Here is a 20,109-nt window from a genome sequence, read left to right as displayed (position 1 = left end):
CAAGAATTAAGGCAGATCAGATCTGTGATTTTGTTCAATGTACTCAGGCTTTCTTATATATCACAAAAACTAGCCATGTAAATGGTTGTTGATACAGGTACATGCATGGTACAAAACAAAAGCAAAGCAAACCAAACTTGAACTTCTTCCATTGTCAACTCGTTTGACCTTTTGGATCAGTGACAACATCGTATATGGACAAAACACCTGATTGTCTTATTTATAACAATGGCTTGATAGATCAAATAATTTTATAACTAGTTACATATTTTAACCTTTATGGGAATAGTAGCCTAAAAGTACAGCTGAATGCTCCTACCCTACAGTGAATGTTGCCCAATTAACCCCAAGGCCTAGTGTTTCTAAATATTGGATCCAGGCACATTAATGGCTGTGGTGGTAAACATTTTTAGAGAGGATACCAAGTCATATACAGAAAAATCATTCAATTTATGCAATGCAAAACAATATATTAATCCTTCCATCAAAATTTGGTAAAATTTACATTATCTTCAATCCATTAGCATCATAATAAGGACTTAACATTTATATACCACTATCATAGATACATGGGAAGCAATGGAATCTTTGATTGATTCAATGTCCAATTAACAGCCAGGGTCACAGACCTGCCAGGTCTGGAGGGTGAAGGAAAGCCAGAGAAAAAACATCAACCAGCAGTCAGAACCTTGGAATTGACCCACATGGGATTCAAGTTCTCAACCTAGAGATGGAGGACATCTGGTAATATGTCGAAACATCTTAACCAGCTGTGGACTCCAATCACATAGACTTATACATATAGATCACCATTACTCAAGACAATAAGCAAATAACCAGATTGGTCATTCCTCTCCAACCCAAGATCTCAGTACTCAGCTGACATTTGACCACCTCTAATTAGTATACATCCTTATATGATGTTCTTATTGCAAATTAAGAGCTTCATTATTTGAAAGTGGCATATATATGAATCAAAAATGACGAATGAAAAAACTTTTTTTTCTAACTTGGCAACATTTGATTGGTTTCTAGCATGATGGACTTTTATCACTACCTAAGATTCTTGAGAACTCTACAATATTTTAGAGCAATTTGTGAAAAAAGAGTAGAATATGAAGATAATGATGAACTAACTAAATGGAAAATAAGAAATGAAATAATTGTTAATTAATTTCTTCAGAAATCTCCACCTATTGTGACTCCTCTGTGATGACTTCTTCTTCTGTATGTCATTCACCCCTGAAGATTCAAATGGACTCTGCTGATTCTGAATCAGGAACAGTTCATTCAGAAACTTAAGGGGGATGTTACTACTACATCGTACTAATGCAGACCCACAATTAACTGGGTGGGGCTTTATAGCGAGAAATTAAATGATAAAAGTAATTACGAATACTAATTCATCCTTCGTTAATTTCAAACAAATACATTTACAAATCTGATCGTACAATCACACAATTCATTCCATTATAAAATGCATTATAAAGAAACAAATTAAATTTACTGGCACAATTGACACATACCTTAGGCTTAATTCATTTGTCGGGCTACAAATAGATTCTACAGTCCTAACTATTTCTCAAATGAGAAAATAAATGACATTAGTGTTTAAAAGTAAACAAGGATATGTGAATTTCCTAATTATTTTACTCATGATATACCTCATGATAAATCGACTTTGTAACCCTGGCTGACACAATTGTATACGTTTTTGACTACACCCAGGTCTGAGAACAGGTTTGCCTGTGTGATGGGGGACAATTAAAATATATAAATAGATAAGAGACCAATGCGACAGGAATGTTTATTTATTTGTTTCTTTATTGCTTTATATTCTTACACTCAGATTTCTATCAATGAAAAATATGATTCAACAATATCTTTAGAATTGTCCCTACGGTGCCAATAAAATACCATAGGGAACAAACAAGCACACCCAAGTCTATTTTAATTCATTCTATTTCACTGAAAATATGAAATATATTTTCTTATGAAGTCTGTCTTCTTTCTTTAATGTTACAAAACTGTATAGAATCACTGTAAAGGAATGATTCATTTCAAACAATCTGCTAATACGCTACAGATTTGTTTTCTATACAAGCTTGGTGATTCAATCCATAAAATATATATAATGAAACATGAATATAAGGTTCTACCACATAATTCCATGGATTGTTGTGCAAATAGAAGTAAAGATAGAAGAGAGAAAGAGCGTCGGAGGAAAAGGGGCCTTACTCTTTCATTACATGTTTTACAACTTCTATGTGTATGCTGTCTATCTCATAATGGCCTATATATTCACAATGATTTTGAAAAGAGAGAGGGAGAAGGAGATAGAGTCACGTCTTTCAGTTGGCATTCATATTGGCTATGGATCCTAACTGAAAGACGTTCAATGCTTGCATTTACATTTGGTTACAATTTTATGATGAAATCCCAAATGATTTTGCATTTGTGATGAATTAATCACTCGTTATCGTCAAGTTTAAACAGCATTTAAACAATTGTTTCCAGGCTCGCTGGCACGACAATTGTGACGTCATAATGACAATGACGTCATAATAAGCGTTTGAAGTTCATAGATTATATTAATGCCAACTGCGCTTGCTAGGGTTACAAAGTGAGCATGCAGTGCCAATGTAAATAAAACTCTATTATTACATCCTTATGGCTATCCATGATGATCTATTCATTCACCATGATTTTGATGGGAGAGGGAGAGGGGAAAGGGCCATAACTCTATCATTACACCCTCTACGATCTGTCTATCTAATATAGGTTTGTATCTCCTCAATGATTTATAGTTAGATCTGAGGTGTCTGGTACAGGGGGGTTTATATCAAAAAACCTCATCAAGTGCACTGGGTGTGAAATTTGAACAATTAAGGCTTCGTCTTTATGAGTAGAGGGTGGAGCTGAACACTAAGAGAAGTGTATCACATGTCACCACAGGGCTATATTACAACTTATCAACACCAATGCCTTATCAGATAGCTATACTGCTTTTATATAAAGGAATTGATACAGCTTAAGAAATCATTTTCACAAACAAAAACTTAATTCAATTCATTAATTAATTTATGAGACATTTACTTAAAATCTAAAATACAATTGTATTTTCATTTCTGTTGGTTTTTTCACCATTTTGTTGATGATTATTGTTTTGGATAAATTAGATTAATCGTATCGACTTGACACAAAAAATTTAATTAGCCATACAGTGTTTTCATTTATGAATTGAGAAGCCTGGTCGATGTTTGAATCACAGGCCAACATGAAAGTTTGAAAGAATTATAAGCATATCATATATTTTTCGACCAAATTTCTTTGGGCTTTTTTTCTTGTTTTTTTTCTCCCCTAAGCAAGATGCTAATTTGTTATCTTGAACAAAATCAGCTTTGTCCATTTCATGCTCATGGAATTCAGTTTAAATCAAGAATCCTTCTAAATGGTCCGACATAGGTGACAGAGAAAAATGGAAACTGTGGTTACTTCCCCTGCTTATGGCTTTAATCCCAAAAGAGCTATTGATTTGTGTGAGAAGAAACAAGCCGTTCATCCTTGCCTGTTAGGAATTCATGAAATGATTAAGCATAAAATGCAGGAAATTCATTTTTGTCTCTTCTTAGAGAAAAAACATCAATAATAACATAAAGTTGTACAAATTTCTAACAGAATGCTGCAAAATTGCACTGCACTAGAAATTCTGTAGCAAATATGACAGAACATTTGTGGCTAGGGCTGCCTATCTAAAAGAAGGAGGCAGCATGCTCTATATTTATTTTTATATAATACCATATTTGCCATAAAATGTGCCTAGTACAAATAAACTTCATTGTAAGGAAGGGCATACTTATACGTATGCCGCCAGCTGGGCTCGAACGCATGACCGAAGACTTACTGGTCTGTTGCTCTACCGACTGAGCTAAAGGGAAATTCCCCCTAGCTTGAAGCTAAAAGGTGACTGAATCACTATGAACAAATAAAACCTGCTACACTACATCCCTTTTAAAATATATGCACACTTGAATACAAACCAACCCAGGTTCTCTTTCAATGGAAGCCTCCACTTGGAGTAATTTACGGCACTAAATGTAAAAGGGCAATAGTAGTGTGCTGCCAGCTGGGGCTCGAACCTGCAACCCCGGACTTACTGGTCTGCTGCTCCACCAACTGAACTTTAAAGGGAAACTTCCCCTAGCTTGAAGCTAGGAGGTGACCATATCAATGTACAAATAAAATCTGCTACAAACACAAAACACTTTGATAACATAATATCCAAGTTTCTGAGTAACAATGTTTGGACAACCTTAATTTAAGAAATGAAATGAATTTTCTATTTATGATATAGAATACATGAAGGTTAATCCAGTTTCGGTCAATTAATGAATTGAACAAAATAATTATAATTTTTCAAATTTCAGTTTCTCAACAGATGGTACAGCTGAGGTACAAACCATCAGGAAGTTGTGTCTTAATTAATGCAGAATATCTCTATCATTAATTTGAATTATTGTCAAAACAGTAATAACTTAATAAAATATAAAGTAAAATCTATATGCTGTCATTCCAACATATTAAACCAGCAACAACAGGAAGAAGCTGGCCCTAGAATCTCTAATCCATTACCATAAATAAACTTGCTTGGAAATTGTCATAAAACTATAGTCTCTAGGTGTATAACCTTGATGCAACGACCTTGAAATTCCCATTACACCATGGTATAAAACGCTGATCCTTGTAAAATTGTGTCTATATCACATTGAGGAGATAAATGGAAAATAATACAGCATTGTTATTGATTGTTGAGTTCTGTGTTATACAGTTGTATAGGTGTTCTAAATTACTGTGTATGAGGAAACCTCCTTCGATTTACTATCCTCACACAACAATTATTCATAAATCTCACCAATATTCTGCATACATACAACTCTCCCGACGCAATGGTTGCATTTTTAAAATTACGATATGCAAGTTTGCCAACTGATGTTTTAAATCTTTAACGTTCTCCGATGAGAGTTAAATAACTGTATCGTGTAAATATCACGGTGCGAGCTGCGGAGTCATCTTTACTCGTAAATGCATGTTGGTGTCTAGGTAATCCTTTATTTCACATAGAAACTGAAGATTTCCGTCTCTGATGAGGATATTACTCTGCGATTCCCAATGATCCCATTGTACAATAGGTCTGTCATTATATAGGTAAAGTAGACTGATGTATCTGGAGGTAAATCTCCGTGGTATTTCATTCTTAATACAAGAGATTTAGGAGTAACTCTATCTTTCTCCATACAAGCTTCTTATAAATCCTGTTTCTTATGCAAGTGAATGAATGGTGAACACTACCAAACATATATAACTTGTTCTGCTATCTGACACAACCATTATAGACCCAATATCAAAAACAAATCTTTCAGTTGCTCTGCTAAAATACAACTATTTCAGTAGCCTTATTTTAAGACAACCATTTCATCTGACCTGCTAACAATTTTAACAATCGTGTAATTATGTTTACACAACTATCTTAACTGCCAAGTGCTTCCCACAAAATATTGTTATGATTTTTGTTTGTGCCATAATTTCATGTCTCACTGAAAAGCAATTTCTAATTTTGCTGAATTTTTATAAATCTCCGAAAGAAAGCTGTTGTATGATTCCTATTTATAAATCAAGGGAGGCAACTCTTACTAAAGTATACCAATACAACAGGATGCCACCATATATAGAAGAGGTTAGATTTGACATACTATTCAAGAAAGATATTGATAGCAACGATATGTATGCTAATCTAATATTGAGATAAATACTTAATACTGTATTCAACCCAATAAGTACCCAGGGCAATTAAAAAATTCAAGCAAATAAGGAGGTGCTTAACGAAAACAAAATGGCTAATAAGCATACCTTAGATCCTTGGCATTTCTCTTTTTTTAATAACAGATTATACAATGAATACACTCTGATATAGAATTTGTCAATTGGTTGGTTGACCTCCTATTAACAGCTACAGTCATTTAAGGCTCTGATTTCTCGAAACAATTAAACTCTGACAGAAATCAAAGCTTCACTTTGTAATGATATGTACCTTATGTTAAGAATATTTACTTAAATTTATTTGCAACTTCAGTTTGATTTGAGGATTTGGTGCCAGGTATGACCTTATCCTTACACCATACCACGATATATATACACAATCAGAGCCATTACCTTGTTAGGGACTCCATTTTAAATGGCATCCCAAAAATCAATGGCATGTTTTTTGTCCATAAGTAATTCTATGTACTTTTCCAGAGGGTACAGACACTATATAAAGACACATGCCTGACCAATTAGGCTTGCTCATCCCTCCAGTCTCCCTATATAGCTTTATGTCCAAAACAAGCATCATACAAGGGCAAAGAAACAAAGACATTCAGAGAATGAACTCACCAAACCTATGTTTAAAGACAAGAAAACATTGTGAATTGGCTTTTTGAATTGATACTAGAGTTCTCTGTATATTTTCATCATGGTAGTTTTATCTATCATTCTTCTCATGGATCCTATAGTCTCATAGAGCCTTCTCAAAAAGCCTTAATATCTCATCGTTAGCCTTCTCAAAAAGCCCAATCTCATCTATATAGTCTTCTCATGGACCCTAGTCTCATAGAGCCTTCTCAAAGAGCCCAATCTCATCAATATAGTCTTCTCATGGACCCTAGTCTCATAGAGCCTTCTCAAAGAGCCCAATCTCATCAATATAGTCTTCTCATGGACCCTAGTCTCATAGAGCCCAATCTCATCAATATAGTCTTCTCATGGACCCTAGTCTCATAGAGCCCAATCTCATCAATATAGTCTTCTCATGGACCCTAGTCTCATAGAGCCTTCTCAAAGAGCCCAATCTCATCAATATAGTCTTCTCATGGACCCTAGTCTCATAGAGCCTTCTCAAAGAGCCCAATCTCATCAATATAGTCTTCTCATGGACCCTAGTCTCATAGAGCCTTCTCAAAGAGCCTAATCTCATCGATAGAGCCTTCTCAAAGAGCCTAATCTCATCGATAGTCTTCTCAAAGAGCCTAATCTCATCAATAGCCTTCTCAAAGAGCCTAATCTCATCAATAGCCTTCTCAAAGAGCCTAATCTCATCAATAGCCTTCTCAAGGAGCCTAATCTCATAGAGCCTAATCTCAAAGAGCCTAATCTCAAAGAGCCTAATCTCAAAGAGCCTAATCACATCGATAGCCTTCTCAAAGAGCCTAATCTCATTGATAGCCTTCTCAAGGAGCCTAATCTCATAGAGCCTAATCTCAAAGAGCCTAATCTCAAAGAGCTCTCAAAGAGCCTAATCTCAAAGAGCTCTCAAAGAGCCAAATCTCATAGAGCCTAATCTCATAGAGCCTTCTCCAAAAGCCTTTTCAAAGAGCTCTCAAAGAGTCTAATCTCATAGAGCCTTCTCCAAAAGCCTTCTCAAAGAGCCTAATCTCTAAGAGCATAATCTCAAAGAGCCTAATCTCTAAGAGCCTAATCTCAAAGAGTCTAATCTCTAAGAGCATAATCTCATAGAGCCTAATCTCATAGAGCCTTCTCCAAAAGCCTTCTCAAAGAGCCTAATCTCATAGAGCCTAATCTCAAAGAGCCTTATCTCATAGAGCCTTCTCCAAAAGCCTTCTCAAAGAGCTCTCAAAGAGCCTAATCTCTAAAAGCATAATCTCAAATAGTCTAATCTCATTGATAGCCTTCTTATAGAGCCTTCTCAAAGAGCCTAATCTCATAGAGCCTTCTCAAAGAGCCTAATCTTATAGAGCCTTCTCATAAAGCCTGTTTCATAAACATATAAAATGAGTATGAGGAGCTTGCAGGAACCAATATACAATAGTGGTCAGAGTTCAAGGTCAATCAGTGAAATAAACAGAGTTCAAGGTCAATTGGTGTAATAGAATGAGTTCAAGGTCAATTGGTGTTATAAACTAGACCTTTTGTATCCTAATAAGAATGTTAGACAGTTTGAAAATATTAATATTAAAAACTCTCTGTCATAAGGAACCTGACACACAATAAAGAGGTCAAAGTTCAAAGAAAATTGGTAAAGAATACAAGATCAGGTCAGAGTTCCAGGACATCTCCTAAAGATTAAAGAGGCAAGAATTTCATTAATAGAAGTATACTCTAGGTCAGAGTTCAAAGATAACAAGCATAATATAGAAATCACAGTCCAAATGCAATTGGTGGTAACATCTAGCATTAACAGGGAGTTTGAAGACAATACTCTTAGTATACAAAGCATGAAACAATTAATAATACTGAGTCAGATGAGAATAGGAAAAAGACCATTCTTATAATTGTCTTAAGGCCAATGGTTGTGACACAGTTAAAATTCAAAAGATGGTATACTTTACAAAGATCAATAGCCAAAGACAATGGTGCAACAAAGAAATGTCAAAGACAATAGGCGTAGATACAAAGCAAAATCCCAGGACACTCATTCTAGACTGTTAATAACTTCCTTGAGAAGAAAGAGCATTGTCCATACACAATGCATTCCATTTATAATAAGATGTAAGTAAATAAAACAGAATCTTATTATGGATGCAGTCATTGGAGATACTGGATCACGTCCAAAACTTTGGCAATAAACAGTGGATAAACTGGCAGATGAGCAATTACTATGGAGTTACAAATCAATTACGCTATTCCTCGTACAAAAACATAATACATGGGGCTCATCTTTTAGTCTAATAAACAAATTAATCAAAACTGCATTTGTACAGAATCAAATTGATAGGACAAATATTTGCACAGGCTCTACAATTAAAACAAACACGTTTCTGCAATTTATCAGTGGACTTTCTGTCAAATCCCATTTACAGAGTTTCTAGGTCAGCTGATTTGATGAGCCAATCAATAGTTTTGTTACATCACTCCTATTAAACACACAGGCTTTGCCAAGCATCGGTATTGCTGCTTAGACATAATATTCAGAACATCTCTCTTGCAAATTGATAATCCTCGCATTTCGCAGTCGACACAAGTAAGGGTGTTGTTTGTGTATGAAATAATTTGTCTTAGAATGTTTGGTTCATATCCCCATTAGCAGCACTTTGTACAACTTCAAACAGCTTAGCAATGGCTGATGGGTATGCAACAGAAAACACACTTGAGGATCATTTTGAATTAAAACTTCTGATTTAATTATCTTGATTTGACGGAAAAACTGCCACTTAAATTTGGTCTACATTAACCATAGTGAGATTGAGTCAGCAAGGAATGGCACTGTAAAGCTATATCGACAGTGAATTCTCCTAACATCTCTTGATTGGTTCAGAGACATAACACAACTGATAGACTTTCAGCTAAAACCACACAGAATTATTAAAGATTTCATTTTTTGTGAGGTTACAAATCAAGAAACGTATTTACAAACCCAAACATAGAGGATGAGAACTGACTAGTGGTAGGTTATTTAAAGTTTTGGTGGTTGGAAAAAAAAGGAGTACCGAGAGGAAAACCACCAACCTACATGAAAACATTTAATTTTGCCAGAATCACAACTTGAAGGTGATGGACTACATTAGTAGAATGCCAGACACTGTAACCACTTAGCCACTGTAACTGAAAGGTGGACAGCGTGTAATAGTGCCAGACACTTTTAAAATGAAGCATCTATGACCAGTAGATGGAAGCTAGACCAGTGGCAGAGTGGTAAAATTTGAAAAAAATTGTAATTGATGAACATGACCATTATTTACAGAATTGTGGTAAAATATGATAAGCTCCAACTGAGGTTTGGGTTTAGTTAGTTTAACATCCTATTAACTGCCAGAGTCATATAAGGACGTGTTAGGTTTGTTGGTGGAGGAAAGCCGGAGTACCCAAAGAAAAACCATCAATAAGTAGTCAGTAACCTGGCAACTGCTCCACTTGGGATTTGAACTCCCGACCCAGAGGTGGAGGACTTGTGATCATATGTCGAGACATCTAAACCACTAGGCCACCGCGGCCCCTTCCTCCTCCAGAGAAGTATACATCCTATGTCTCTGACATGCAATGTCTCTGATCGTGTAATTAGTTAATTGTCCCACATGTTGTTTACGGAGTATTAAGGTAGATATGATCTTTGGGCTAAATCTACCTCACTACACTAGAGAGTTCACACGACAAAAAATCAATAGCAATACCATTACTATCGGTTCAATTGAAACTGCAGCTTCAAAAATGTTCCATTTTGATTGTGTCTTTAATTCAAAGCTTGGTTTGAAATAAACAGAGAAATATATATTGTTTGAAATATGTTACCTTTTGTTCGAATTTTATAGCAACTGCATTTATTGACATACTGATTGTGACAAGTAATAACACGCAATGGTTCACAGCCCTAACAGTTTCTCTGTGGAAATATGTTTGATTTTAGGTAGAATTCAATGTCGTATTTGTTTTGAACTTTACCATCCATTGTATCTGTAAATTAATTAGAAGTGATAAAACGTCTGTAATGACACACCTAGTAACTCTAACTGTTGCTTGCATTAGATTTCAAAACACATCAGAGACTGTAAAATCAGTCATCTGGACGAGATGCTGCGTTTGAAATTGTTGGTGGTGACCATTACGGCGACAATAGGACTGGTATAGACTATACCTTTATTTACTTGCACTTACATTTTATGCCTTCCTTTACATGTACGATGGGCCACACAAGAATTTCTTTACCATAATTATACCCTTGGTGTGCCCACATTCGCTAAGGCCACACGAATGAGATTTCTTTACCGTAAATACCCATAGTGAGTGTTTATAAGCTTTGACATTATAACGGTATGTGAATATTAATCTTGTGCTTACATGGGCTCAGGCTTGGCAGAAAGAGTTTTTTTACCAACCAGAAGAGCTTAGGCTTCACAGCAACTGTTTACCATAATTATACTCTAGATGCTCTAAAATAAAAGCTAAGGCCACAAAGAATAGTTCCTTTACCGTAATTAACCACAGTGTATGCTCACATTTAGTCAGGCCCCACAGCAACAGTTCCTTTACCATAATTAACCTCAGTGTATGCTCACATTTAGTCAGGCCCCACAGCAACAGTTCCTTTACCGTAATTAACCACAGTGTATGCTCACATTTAGTCAGGCCCCACAGCAACAGTTCCTTTACCGTAATTAACCACAGTGTATTCTCACATTTAGTCAGGCCCCACAGCAACAGTTCCTTTACCATAATTAACCTCAGTGTATGCTCACATTTATGAGGCCCCACAGCAACAGTTCCTTTACTGTAATTAACCTCAGTGTATGCTCACATTTATGAGGCCCCACAGCAACAGTTCCTTTACCGTAATTAACCTCAGTGTATTCTCACATTTAGTCAGGCCCCACAGCAACAGTTCCTTTACCGTAATTAACCTCAGTGTATGCTCACATTTAGTCAGGCCCCACAGCAACAGTTCCTTTACCGTAATTAACCTCAGTGTATCTTCACATTTATGAGGCCCCACAGCAACATTTCCTTTACCGTAATTAACCTCAGTGTATGATAACATTTAGTCCTGTATCATGTGGGATTTGTACCCCCCATAGGATATGTACCCGGATACAAATCCTATGCATAGGATATGTATCCGGGTACTAAAACAGTTCCTTTACCGTAATTAATCATGTTGTGCCTCATATAAATTCTAGGACCGTTGTTTTACTGTAAATATCAACCCTTATATAAAAGTACATGTTTATTGCATTACCATAATTATCCTACAGTGTGACCACTTCACAACCACATGTGATAATTTAATTACTGTACCGGAAACCTAGAGACCCACATCAAGCTATTAACAGAATTACATAACATATTTGACATTTTATATGAAAGCTCTAAGGGACAACGTCTTGGACTATTAAAGTACTACCCAATCAGTGATCACTGTGTTGCTTAGTCAGATCCCACCCTAATCATCTCAGTATCATAGTATCATGTGACAATTAAGTTGTCGTAGCAACACATAAAGTTCAATTGGCACTTTTCTTAAAGCTTCTTTTGAAGGCTTTGAACAAGGTTGTTCAAAGTATATGTATATTCCAATTAGAAACATACTAGAAAGTTTTGAATAGCTGTAGGACATATTAGTCTAATTAGAAAGTCAGATTTGCACTTGATGATTAAATCTTACACTTCATCTTTAAATTCCCTGCATATTCCTCATGATAGTTTTACAAACCCTTTGATGAAAATTTTTGTTTAGATTGACATATATGTCAAATGTAAAGGATGCACTTTCCTGCAATATCTTTTGACCCAATAAAACTGAATTCCAGTTCAATGTTATTAATATAAATACACATTTGAAGTTTGAAGACCTGGACATGACAGAATGGTCGTAGGCTAGATAATTCAGTATTTGTGATTTACATAGTAACCATGTAGGCATCAGACACAATCAAAGTTAAAATTTTGCCTAACAAATAAAAAATGACAAAACTTGATTATTGCCATATGCAGTTGGCCAAGTAAACGACTGAAGACTGTTTCACGATTTTCGGTCAGGCAGAGTAAGTGGGTGAGTGTGCTTATGATTTTAGGTTTAATTGGGATATTCTACCTTTTTTAGATGTTAATAATTATTCACTACAAACTTAATCTCTTGCATGATCATTAAGTACCATGTATGCATGTATGCTGTATACATCCAATTTTCATGATGTAATACTTACCATAACTTTAGTATCTTTTTTCTCTTAGTATGCAAATACGCTACCTACACCCATCTTTGTAGCCCCAACAAACATAAGATTTGAGAATCCCGTCTCCCTACCGTACCTCATCTCGTACTCGACGAGAGTAACATAGAGTGGTCTCCCTTCCTCAAAAACCCTTTATGGAGCCACAGGGGCAAAATGGCTGAGGAGGAAAGGGGAGGAAACAGAAGGGTGGGACTCCATAAAGTTATGGTAAGTATTACATCATGAAAATTGGTTTTACATTGAAAAACCTCAATTTCATTTCAGTAATACGTTACCATAACTTTAGTATGCGAATTCGTCTTACCGTAGTGGAGAGTCCGAAGCCAGGCAGCCCAATCAAACGTAAAATCCAGGAGACAAGCCCCAGTAGGGAGAATAAAAAGGGGTTCCAGGAACCCCCCGAAGGAAAGGGATAAAAAATGGAATACCTCCCAGAGAAAAGAGGAGTACCATCGTGATGCCTGCCCGCATACACTTAAAACCAAAAATAAATACCATGTCTAGGGCGGAGGAACAGTCACAGACTGAGCCGCCACAACTGGACCCAAGGAAAACAGTCCCTCAGAATGAGAGGACAGGGACCGGAGGTAAAAGTCAGTGAAAGTAGACTGACCACGCCAAAAGGCAGCAGACATGATGTCCTGGAATGAGGACCCATTTAGGAGAGCCAAAGAAGCTGCAAGGGCTCTAACCTCATGAGCCCTCACCTTACATTTCGCCCGAGATAGATCATTAGATAGCTCATAAGCAATCTTGATCACCTGACATATCCATCTGGAAATGGATTGGGAGGAGATATCCTGCTGACCCTGTTTAATGGGCAAGAATAGACGAGATCGAGTACCTCGCCCCCCCCTAGTTTTATCAAGGTAAAACCTAAGTGCTCGACAGGGGCACAGCAACTGATCATTCTCCTCAGACTCAACAGAGACTGTCAAGGAAGGAATCCTAATGGGATCGGGCGAAAAACCAGGAACCTGATTCTTTGCCAAAAAGGCAGGATCAGTGAGAAGGGTAACGGCAGAGCTATCTCTGGCCCAACGAAGGCACGAAGAGTGAACAGACAAAGCATGGATATCACTCCTCCTACGGCCTGAGGCAAGGGCAAGCAGGAAGACAGTCTTAAAAGTTAAAAAATTTAAGGAGACAGACCCCAAAGGCTCATAAGGAGCCCCCTTCAGTGACTCTAACACAAGAGCTAGGTTCCACTGTGGAGCTAACTGCCGTACCCTAGGCCTGTCCAGACTGAAGCCCCTAATCAAAGCAGACAACGAGGTGGAAGAACCTACCTCTCGCCTATCATGAAAAGACAGTACACTGGCAATAGCTGTGCGGTATCCCGCAATAGTACCAGAGGCGAGATTCCGTTCCCTAAATAAATAGAGAAGGAAATCTGCAATCAGCTGGACAGAAGCCTTGATCGGATCAATCTTCCTGCCGATACACCAATCACAGAAGATCTTCCAGCGTGACTGGTAGACGGCAGAAGAGGAAGACCTAATTGATCGGGCGATGCGGGCTGACACGTCCGAAGAAAAGCCTGCCTGAGCGAGGCCTCCTGAGATAGCTTCCACGCGTGAAGGTGGAGGATCTCGGGACGTGAATGCATCGTCCGTGACCGAGGCTGGCGCAGGAGATTGGATCTGAGAGTGGAAGAACCAGAGGAACATCCACCAGAAACGACAATAGCTCCGGAAACCATGGTTGTCTCGGCCACAGGGGCGCTATCAGAAGGAGGGAGCAATGATGCGTCCGAAACTTCTGTAGAACCCTGCCCACCAGGTTGAATGGAGGGAATGCATAAGCCTGCATCCCCTCCCAATCCAGAGATAGCGCGTCCACAGCCCAAGCCAATTGGTCTGGCACCGGAGAGACAAAGGTTGGCAGCTGATTGTTCAGGGAAGTGGCGAAAAGGTCTATATGAGGCCTGTCCCACACCTGACAAATGCCCTCGAAGATCGAGGGATTTAGTTGCCATTCTGTCAGAACCGGCTGGCGGCGCCTGGAGAGAGTATCCGCCAGAACATTCAACCGCCTGGAAGATGCTTGACTAGAATAGTCAACTGCATTTCCTGACAGAGAAGAAGAACACGGATAGCGAGGGCACAAAGGACGTGGGACCTTGTCCCCCCCTGTCTCTCCAGATACGCGACAACTGTAGAGTTGTCCGTAGCCACACAAACCACCTTGGAATGCAGAATCTTTCGAAAAGCCTGCAAAGCCAACAGAACAGCCCTCATCTCCAGCACATTGATGTGCTCGGAGAGCTGATCCCCAGACCATTCCCCCGACCGGCAATGGCCATCGAGGTAAGCCCCCCAACCTGTCATGGACGCGTCCGTGAACAAGGTCATGGTGGGAGCTGGCTTGGACAACGGAACCCCCTGTAGAACATTGTCTTTGAGAGTCCACCACCGTGCAAACTCCTTCACGGACTGGTTGAGAGGAAGCCAAGCCTCCCATTCCCTGCTGGCAGGAACCCAGTTCGCGAGGAGAAACATCTGGAGAGGTCTGATGTGAAGTCTCCCAAGGGGGACTACATCTGCCAGGGAGTTGAGATAACCCAGAAAACTGAGAAACCAACGCACCTGGACGTGTGACCAACTGATGAAGGTCAGAGCAAGATCTCTGGCCTTCTCGAACTTCTCCAAAGGTGGAAGGGCAATGCCCTGAACCGTGTTGAAACGGTTTCCCAGGAAGACAAAGTCTCGAGAAGGGGAGACCTCGGACTTCTCTCTTGAAGGAATGAAGCCGACTTTGAGCAAAAGTTTCAGGACCAGACGGGTGTTCTGCACCAAAGATTCCCGCACTAGGTGGAGCATGAGGGAATCGTCGAAATAGATGTGAACATCTATTCCCCTGGAGTGCAGAAACCCCACGACAACCTGCAGCAGCTTGGTGAAAACCAAAGGAGCTGTCGTGAGCCCGAAAGGCATGGCCCGGAACTGAAAAACCTTCCCGTTGCAAGTGAAACGGAGGAATTTCCGTGCCGACTTCTTGATGGGAATGTGGAAGTAGGCATCCTTCAGATCTACTGAAGTAGCCCACATCCCCTCTCTCACCGAAGCTATGATGCTCCGTGGAGTCTCCATCTTGAAGTGAGGAGAATCTACGTGCCTGTTGAAGGCACTTAGATCTATGATGGGACGCCAAGCTCCGGACTTTTTCCGAACCAGAAACATTCTGGAATAAAAGCCTGGAGTGCATTCCACCATAGGCACCTCCTCGACCGCGCCCTTTAAAAGCATGGTCCTTACTTCCTCCTGGATGGCAAGTGCCTTTTCTGGATCCCCCGGAGGAGGGAAGAAGATAGGTCTTGATGCCAAGGGCGGATCCCGCAAGAGGGGAATGCCCAACCCCTCCTTGACCACAGACAAGACCCATGTGTCCTCTGTGATTTCCTTCCACTCTGGGAGGAAGAAGGACAGACGACCTCCTACAGGAAGATCGGGACGAGGAAGATCGAGACCCTCCCAGGCGGGAGAATCGCTTCCTAACCCGAAACTGAATCCTGCGGGAGAAGGACCGGAATCTAAAACTGGAGGAGCGGAGTCCTCCAGAACAGACCCCTCGTCTGGAATGGGCCAAGGACGGGGAAAAAAGAGTCAGGAACTCTTCTTCTTACCCCCAGGAGGGTTCTTGCCCTTCTTACCCTTCCCCTTGTTGCCCTTGAAGTAAGGCTTCGACTTCGGCTGTGCAGTAGACTGAGGAGCTGAAGTTCTAGCCTTCTTCTTGGGAGGCACGGACCCCTGCGAGGTACTGGCCTTCACGGTCTGCAATCTCTTCAAAAGAAGGGCAGAAGCGACCGAGTCCTCCTTCAAATCCTTCTGAACAGAAGGAAGAGTCCCTCCAAAAAGAGTGGACCCAGAGAAGGGGGCAGTCAACAATCGGGACCGGTAAGGTTCTTCGACCGGGCGGTTTTTCAACACAGAAAAACGCCTAGCCAACAAGACATTGGCGAGCAATGACACCTGTAAAGACGCCAAGGCTCTCAATGCCCTGTTCAGGGCAGAGGTAACTCTGTCCTGAATGTCGGCCTGCTCTGTCTCAGATATCCGACTCTCAGGCACATCGGATACCCTATATAGACTAACCGTCAGAAAGTCTATATAAGACAGAATTTGAATGGAAAGGCGCAGCAGCCTCTCCATCTTGTGGTGCTCCTTGGAGCCGAACACCACCTGGTCCACTGACTTGCCGGGCCAAGCTGCCAATTCTCTAGACTCCAGCTTAGGCTGGCTGAGAGGACAGCAGTCCATCGTGAATGGCATAATCAGAGGCCTGAACCTCTGATAAATCACCAACACTGAGCTGCAACCCGGCAAACCCAGGCGTGCGAGATGAAGAAGAATTCTTCTCCATAACTCGAGACTGGGCAGTGGCCAGAGCTGAAGACACAATAGTGCCTTCTGGCAGTGAGCGATCTGACTGAGCAGATGCCCGTGGAGCCACCAAAGAACCCAAAAGGGTGGTGGACTCCGGGATGGATGATGCGGAAGGTGGTGGGCAAACCTCCGCCCCGAGAATCCGAGATACATCGGCCCTAAGGGCCCGCATCCCAGACAAAACCTGCTGGGCATCCACCTCAGCAGCCTCGAGGTCACCCTCCTCCTGGAAATCTTCAACCTGAGGATCTGCATCCGACAAACCAGATTGGTCAATATCGGAGCAGCCAGGGGAGAGATGAACAACATCATCATCCTCTGCCGAACCCACGACCTCACAGTCCATATCCTCCTCGTTGCCTGGACCCGAGGTCCCAACGGGGAGAAAAGGGCCAGCAAAAGAGACAGACTCAGGAAAACTCTCCTGAGCAGGCTCCAACAAGTGGCGTTTAGGAGCCGAACTCCTAACCACAGAAGCTGAGGGCTTCGACCTAACGGTCGAAGCTCGACCCTTGGACTCGGAGACAAACGGGACTGCACGAGAAGCAGAAGTCCTAAAGGTCCGGCGAACCTTTCTAGGACCGGCACCCGAAGCAGCAGTAGGTTGGGGGGGAGCAACCGTAACCGAACCGCTGACAGGTCTCCGCGAGGGAGAGACCAAACCCCAAGGGTTCCAAGAAGGAATAGCCATGGGGTTAAAACCGTATCCCTGAAAATACGGAAAAGGTCCCGTGGGTTGGGAGTGACCCCAGAACTGGCCAAACTGGCCTGCCTGAGACTGGGGCTGGCCAACCTGACCAAAGGACGAGGTTGGACCACCACTCCCTCCAAGTGGAAACCCGGACATGTATGGGCTAGGCCCATAACTACCGGGATGCTGCTGAAACCCAAAACCATCCGCAGGCTGGTTTGGGGGGCCCAAGGATGGTTGCCCGCAGGCACCCGTATACCCTAAGCCAGGGGGAAAAAGAGGCCGAAAATCGGACACCTGACCAACAAACCCAGGACCCTGAGGATGACCCCCTGGGAAAACCGAGCCAGCACACTCAGGAGCGGACCTAATAGGACCGGGACCAGGTAACTGGACGGGAGGGAAAGTTGGACCAGAATTGATGCCGGGATTAGAGAGCTGCGCATCACTAATCCCAGTGGAAACGGACAAACCAGAAAGGAAGTCTGTAGTCCCTGAACCCAAACTCGGACGAATAGGTCCGGCATCAAGACCGCCCCCAACAGCAACACCACCTGGAATGCCGGAGCCGCTGACAACGTCAGAGACCGGCGGCTGGTAGTCCCTACCCGAAGGCAAGCATGGAAGCTTACGAACATTCCCAGCCAATTCGACCCTAGACCGAGAAACGTCAGGGTCAGGCTGCCCCTCCCCTACTCCAGGAACATCCTGGACAGGAGGGACCACCCCCTGATCTCGAGAAGAACCTGTAGAGACAGGAACTACCGAGACAGGAACAGAAACAGAACTAGAAGCCTGCTTCCTTCTCCTCCCGTAAGATGAGGACGAATCCCTCTTACGGGAGGACGAAGATCGCCTTGGTGTAATGCCGGCCTGGCCAAGAGCCTCTCCAACTGGACAAAGTTCACAAGGAGAGGACTCATGACAAGGGCGACATAGGGGACATGCATCATGTGGGTCCCGTTCCTCATAGAAATGGGAACACCCATGAGCAGACCCCTGACGCTGACCCGAGCGGGACATACCAGGCAACACACGCTAAACAATTACGTAAACAAGGTAAGAAAATTACGTCAAAAACGTAAAATATAAGCAACACACGCTAAACCCGTAAAAACAGTGTTAGGTGACACAAATCTTACCTAATAACAACGGCAACGAAGCCTCAGCGACGAAAAACCGAACAAAAACAAACGTAAACAAACCGGAAACAGCGAGACGTCACCAGTAATGACGGATCGCACGGAAAACCGGCAAGCACGTGGAACAGTCAAAAAACGGCCGAAAAAGGGCACAAAAAAACGAATGACAGTACAAAAAGAAAACAACACAGGGCAGATGGGTAAACACACAACTGAATGTGTGAAAAAATTTGACTAAAACGTCAAATAAATGGACCTAACAGCGAAACGAAATAGACACAATGCAATTGCCGTCCGAGCTGTGTAGCGCCATAAAGGAAAGAGGAAGGGAGACCACTCTATGTTACTCTCGTCGAGTACGAGATGAGGTACGGTAGGGAGACGGGATTCTCAAATCTTATGTTTGTTGGGGCTACAAAGATGGGTGTAGGTAGCGTATTTGCATACTAAAGTTATGGTAACGTATTACTTGCATGATCATTAAGTACCATGTATGCTGTATACATCCATAGGACTAATGTTGGAACTATTATCAACCCTCACATCACAACATATGTTCACTTTGCAGCCATTTCTATGTTTTTTTCTCGATCTGCACCAAATGACAGTGACATATTTCTGCATGAGTTTTCCGTATCAGCAAAACTTCTTTATGAAATGGTTAGCCATAAAGCCCCATAATTGAAGAAGCAAATTTCGTATTTTTGAGATCTTTCCGATAGGAAGCAGCGGAACTACCATGTTAATCTGTGAGTAATGAAACATTTGGCAGTCATATGGGGCACTTGTCATGGAAACCAATTTTATCTCGGTTGTATCATATACTTGTTAAGAAGTGGTGTCCTTACAAACATGAAAACATCACTTATGACACTTATGTAGGCTATTTTATTTGAAAGAGGGATAAAAATGTCTTTCTGCCACAGGAAATAATACATCGCCATGACAACTATATATCATAGTTTAATCTCCCAGGGATGTCGTTTCACCTGTTCTGAATTTAAAATAAACATTCAAACTGATCTTGGATAGATGTTGACTAAATTCCTTATAATGCATTTATCACGAAGAACGAAACATCTATTAAAATCGTAAACACTGCTAAGATCGAAAAGCAACCAATATAGAAATATTATTAGGTGTTGCAATATAATTAAAGAACTATTAACTTT

At 41.0% G+C, this 20,109-nt stretch overlaps 2 protein-coding genes across 4 annotated transcripts in view; one reads left to right on the top strand and one right to left on the bottom strand.

Moving 5' to 3' along the window:
• LOC138304776 (neuroglian-like) overlaps positions 1 to 20,109 on the bottom strand; it is a 284,534-nt gene that overhangs the window by 143,453 nt on the left and 120,972 nt on the right. The gene's annotated exons all lie outside the window — the stretch shown is intronic.
• On the top strand, positions 5,714 to 7,375 carry LOC138304954 (phospholipid scramblase-like). Its single transcript, XM_069245372.1, has 2 exons — positions 5,714 to 5,734; positions 7,019 to 7,375. The coding sequence occupies exons 1-2, from the start codon at positions 5,714 to 5,716 to the stop codon at positions 7,373 to 7,375; spliced, it is 378 nt and encodes a 125-aa protein (XP_069101473.1).

This window comes from Argopecten irradians, chromosome 12 (genome assembly GCF_041381155.1).
Source record: "Argopecten irradians isolate NY chromosome 12, Ai_NY, whole genome shotgun sequence".
Classification (NCBI taxonomy): Eukaryota; Metazoa; Mollusca; class Bivalvia; order Pectinida; family Pectinidae; genus Argopecten; species Argopecten irradians.
This window is presented reverse-complemented; position numbering and strand designations above follow the sequence as displayed.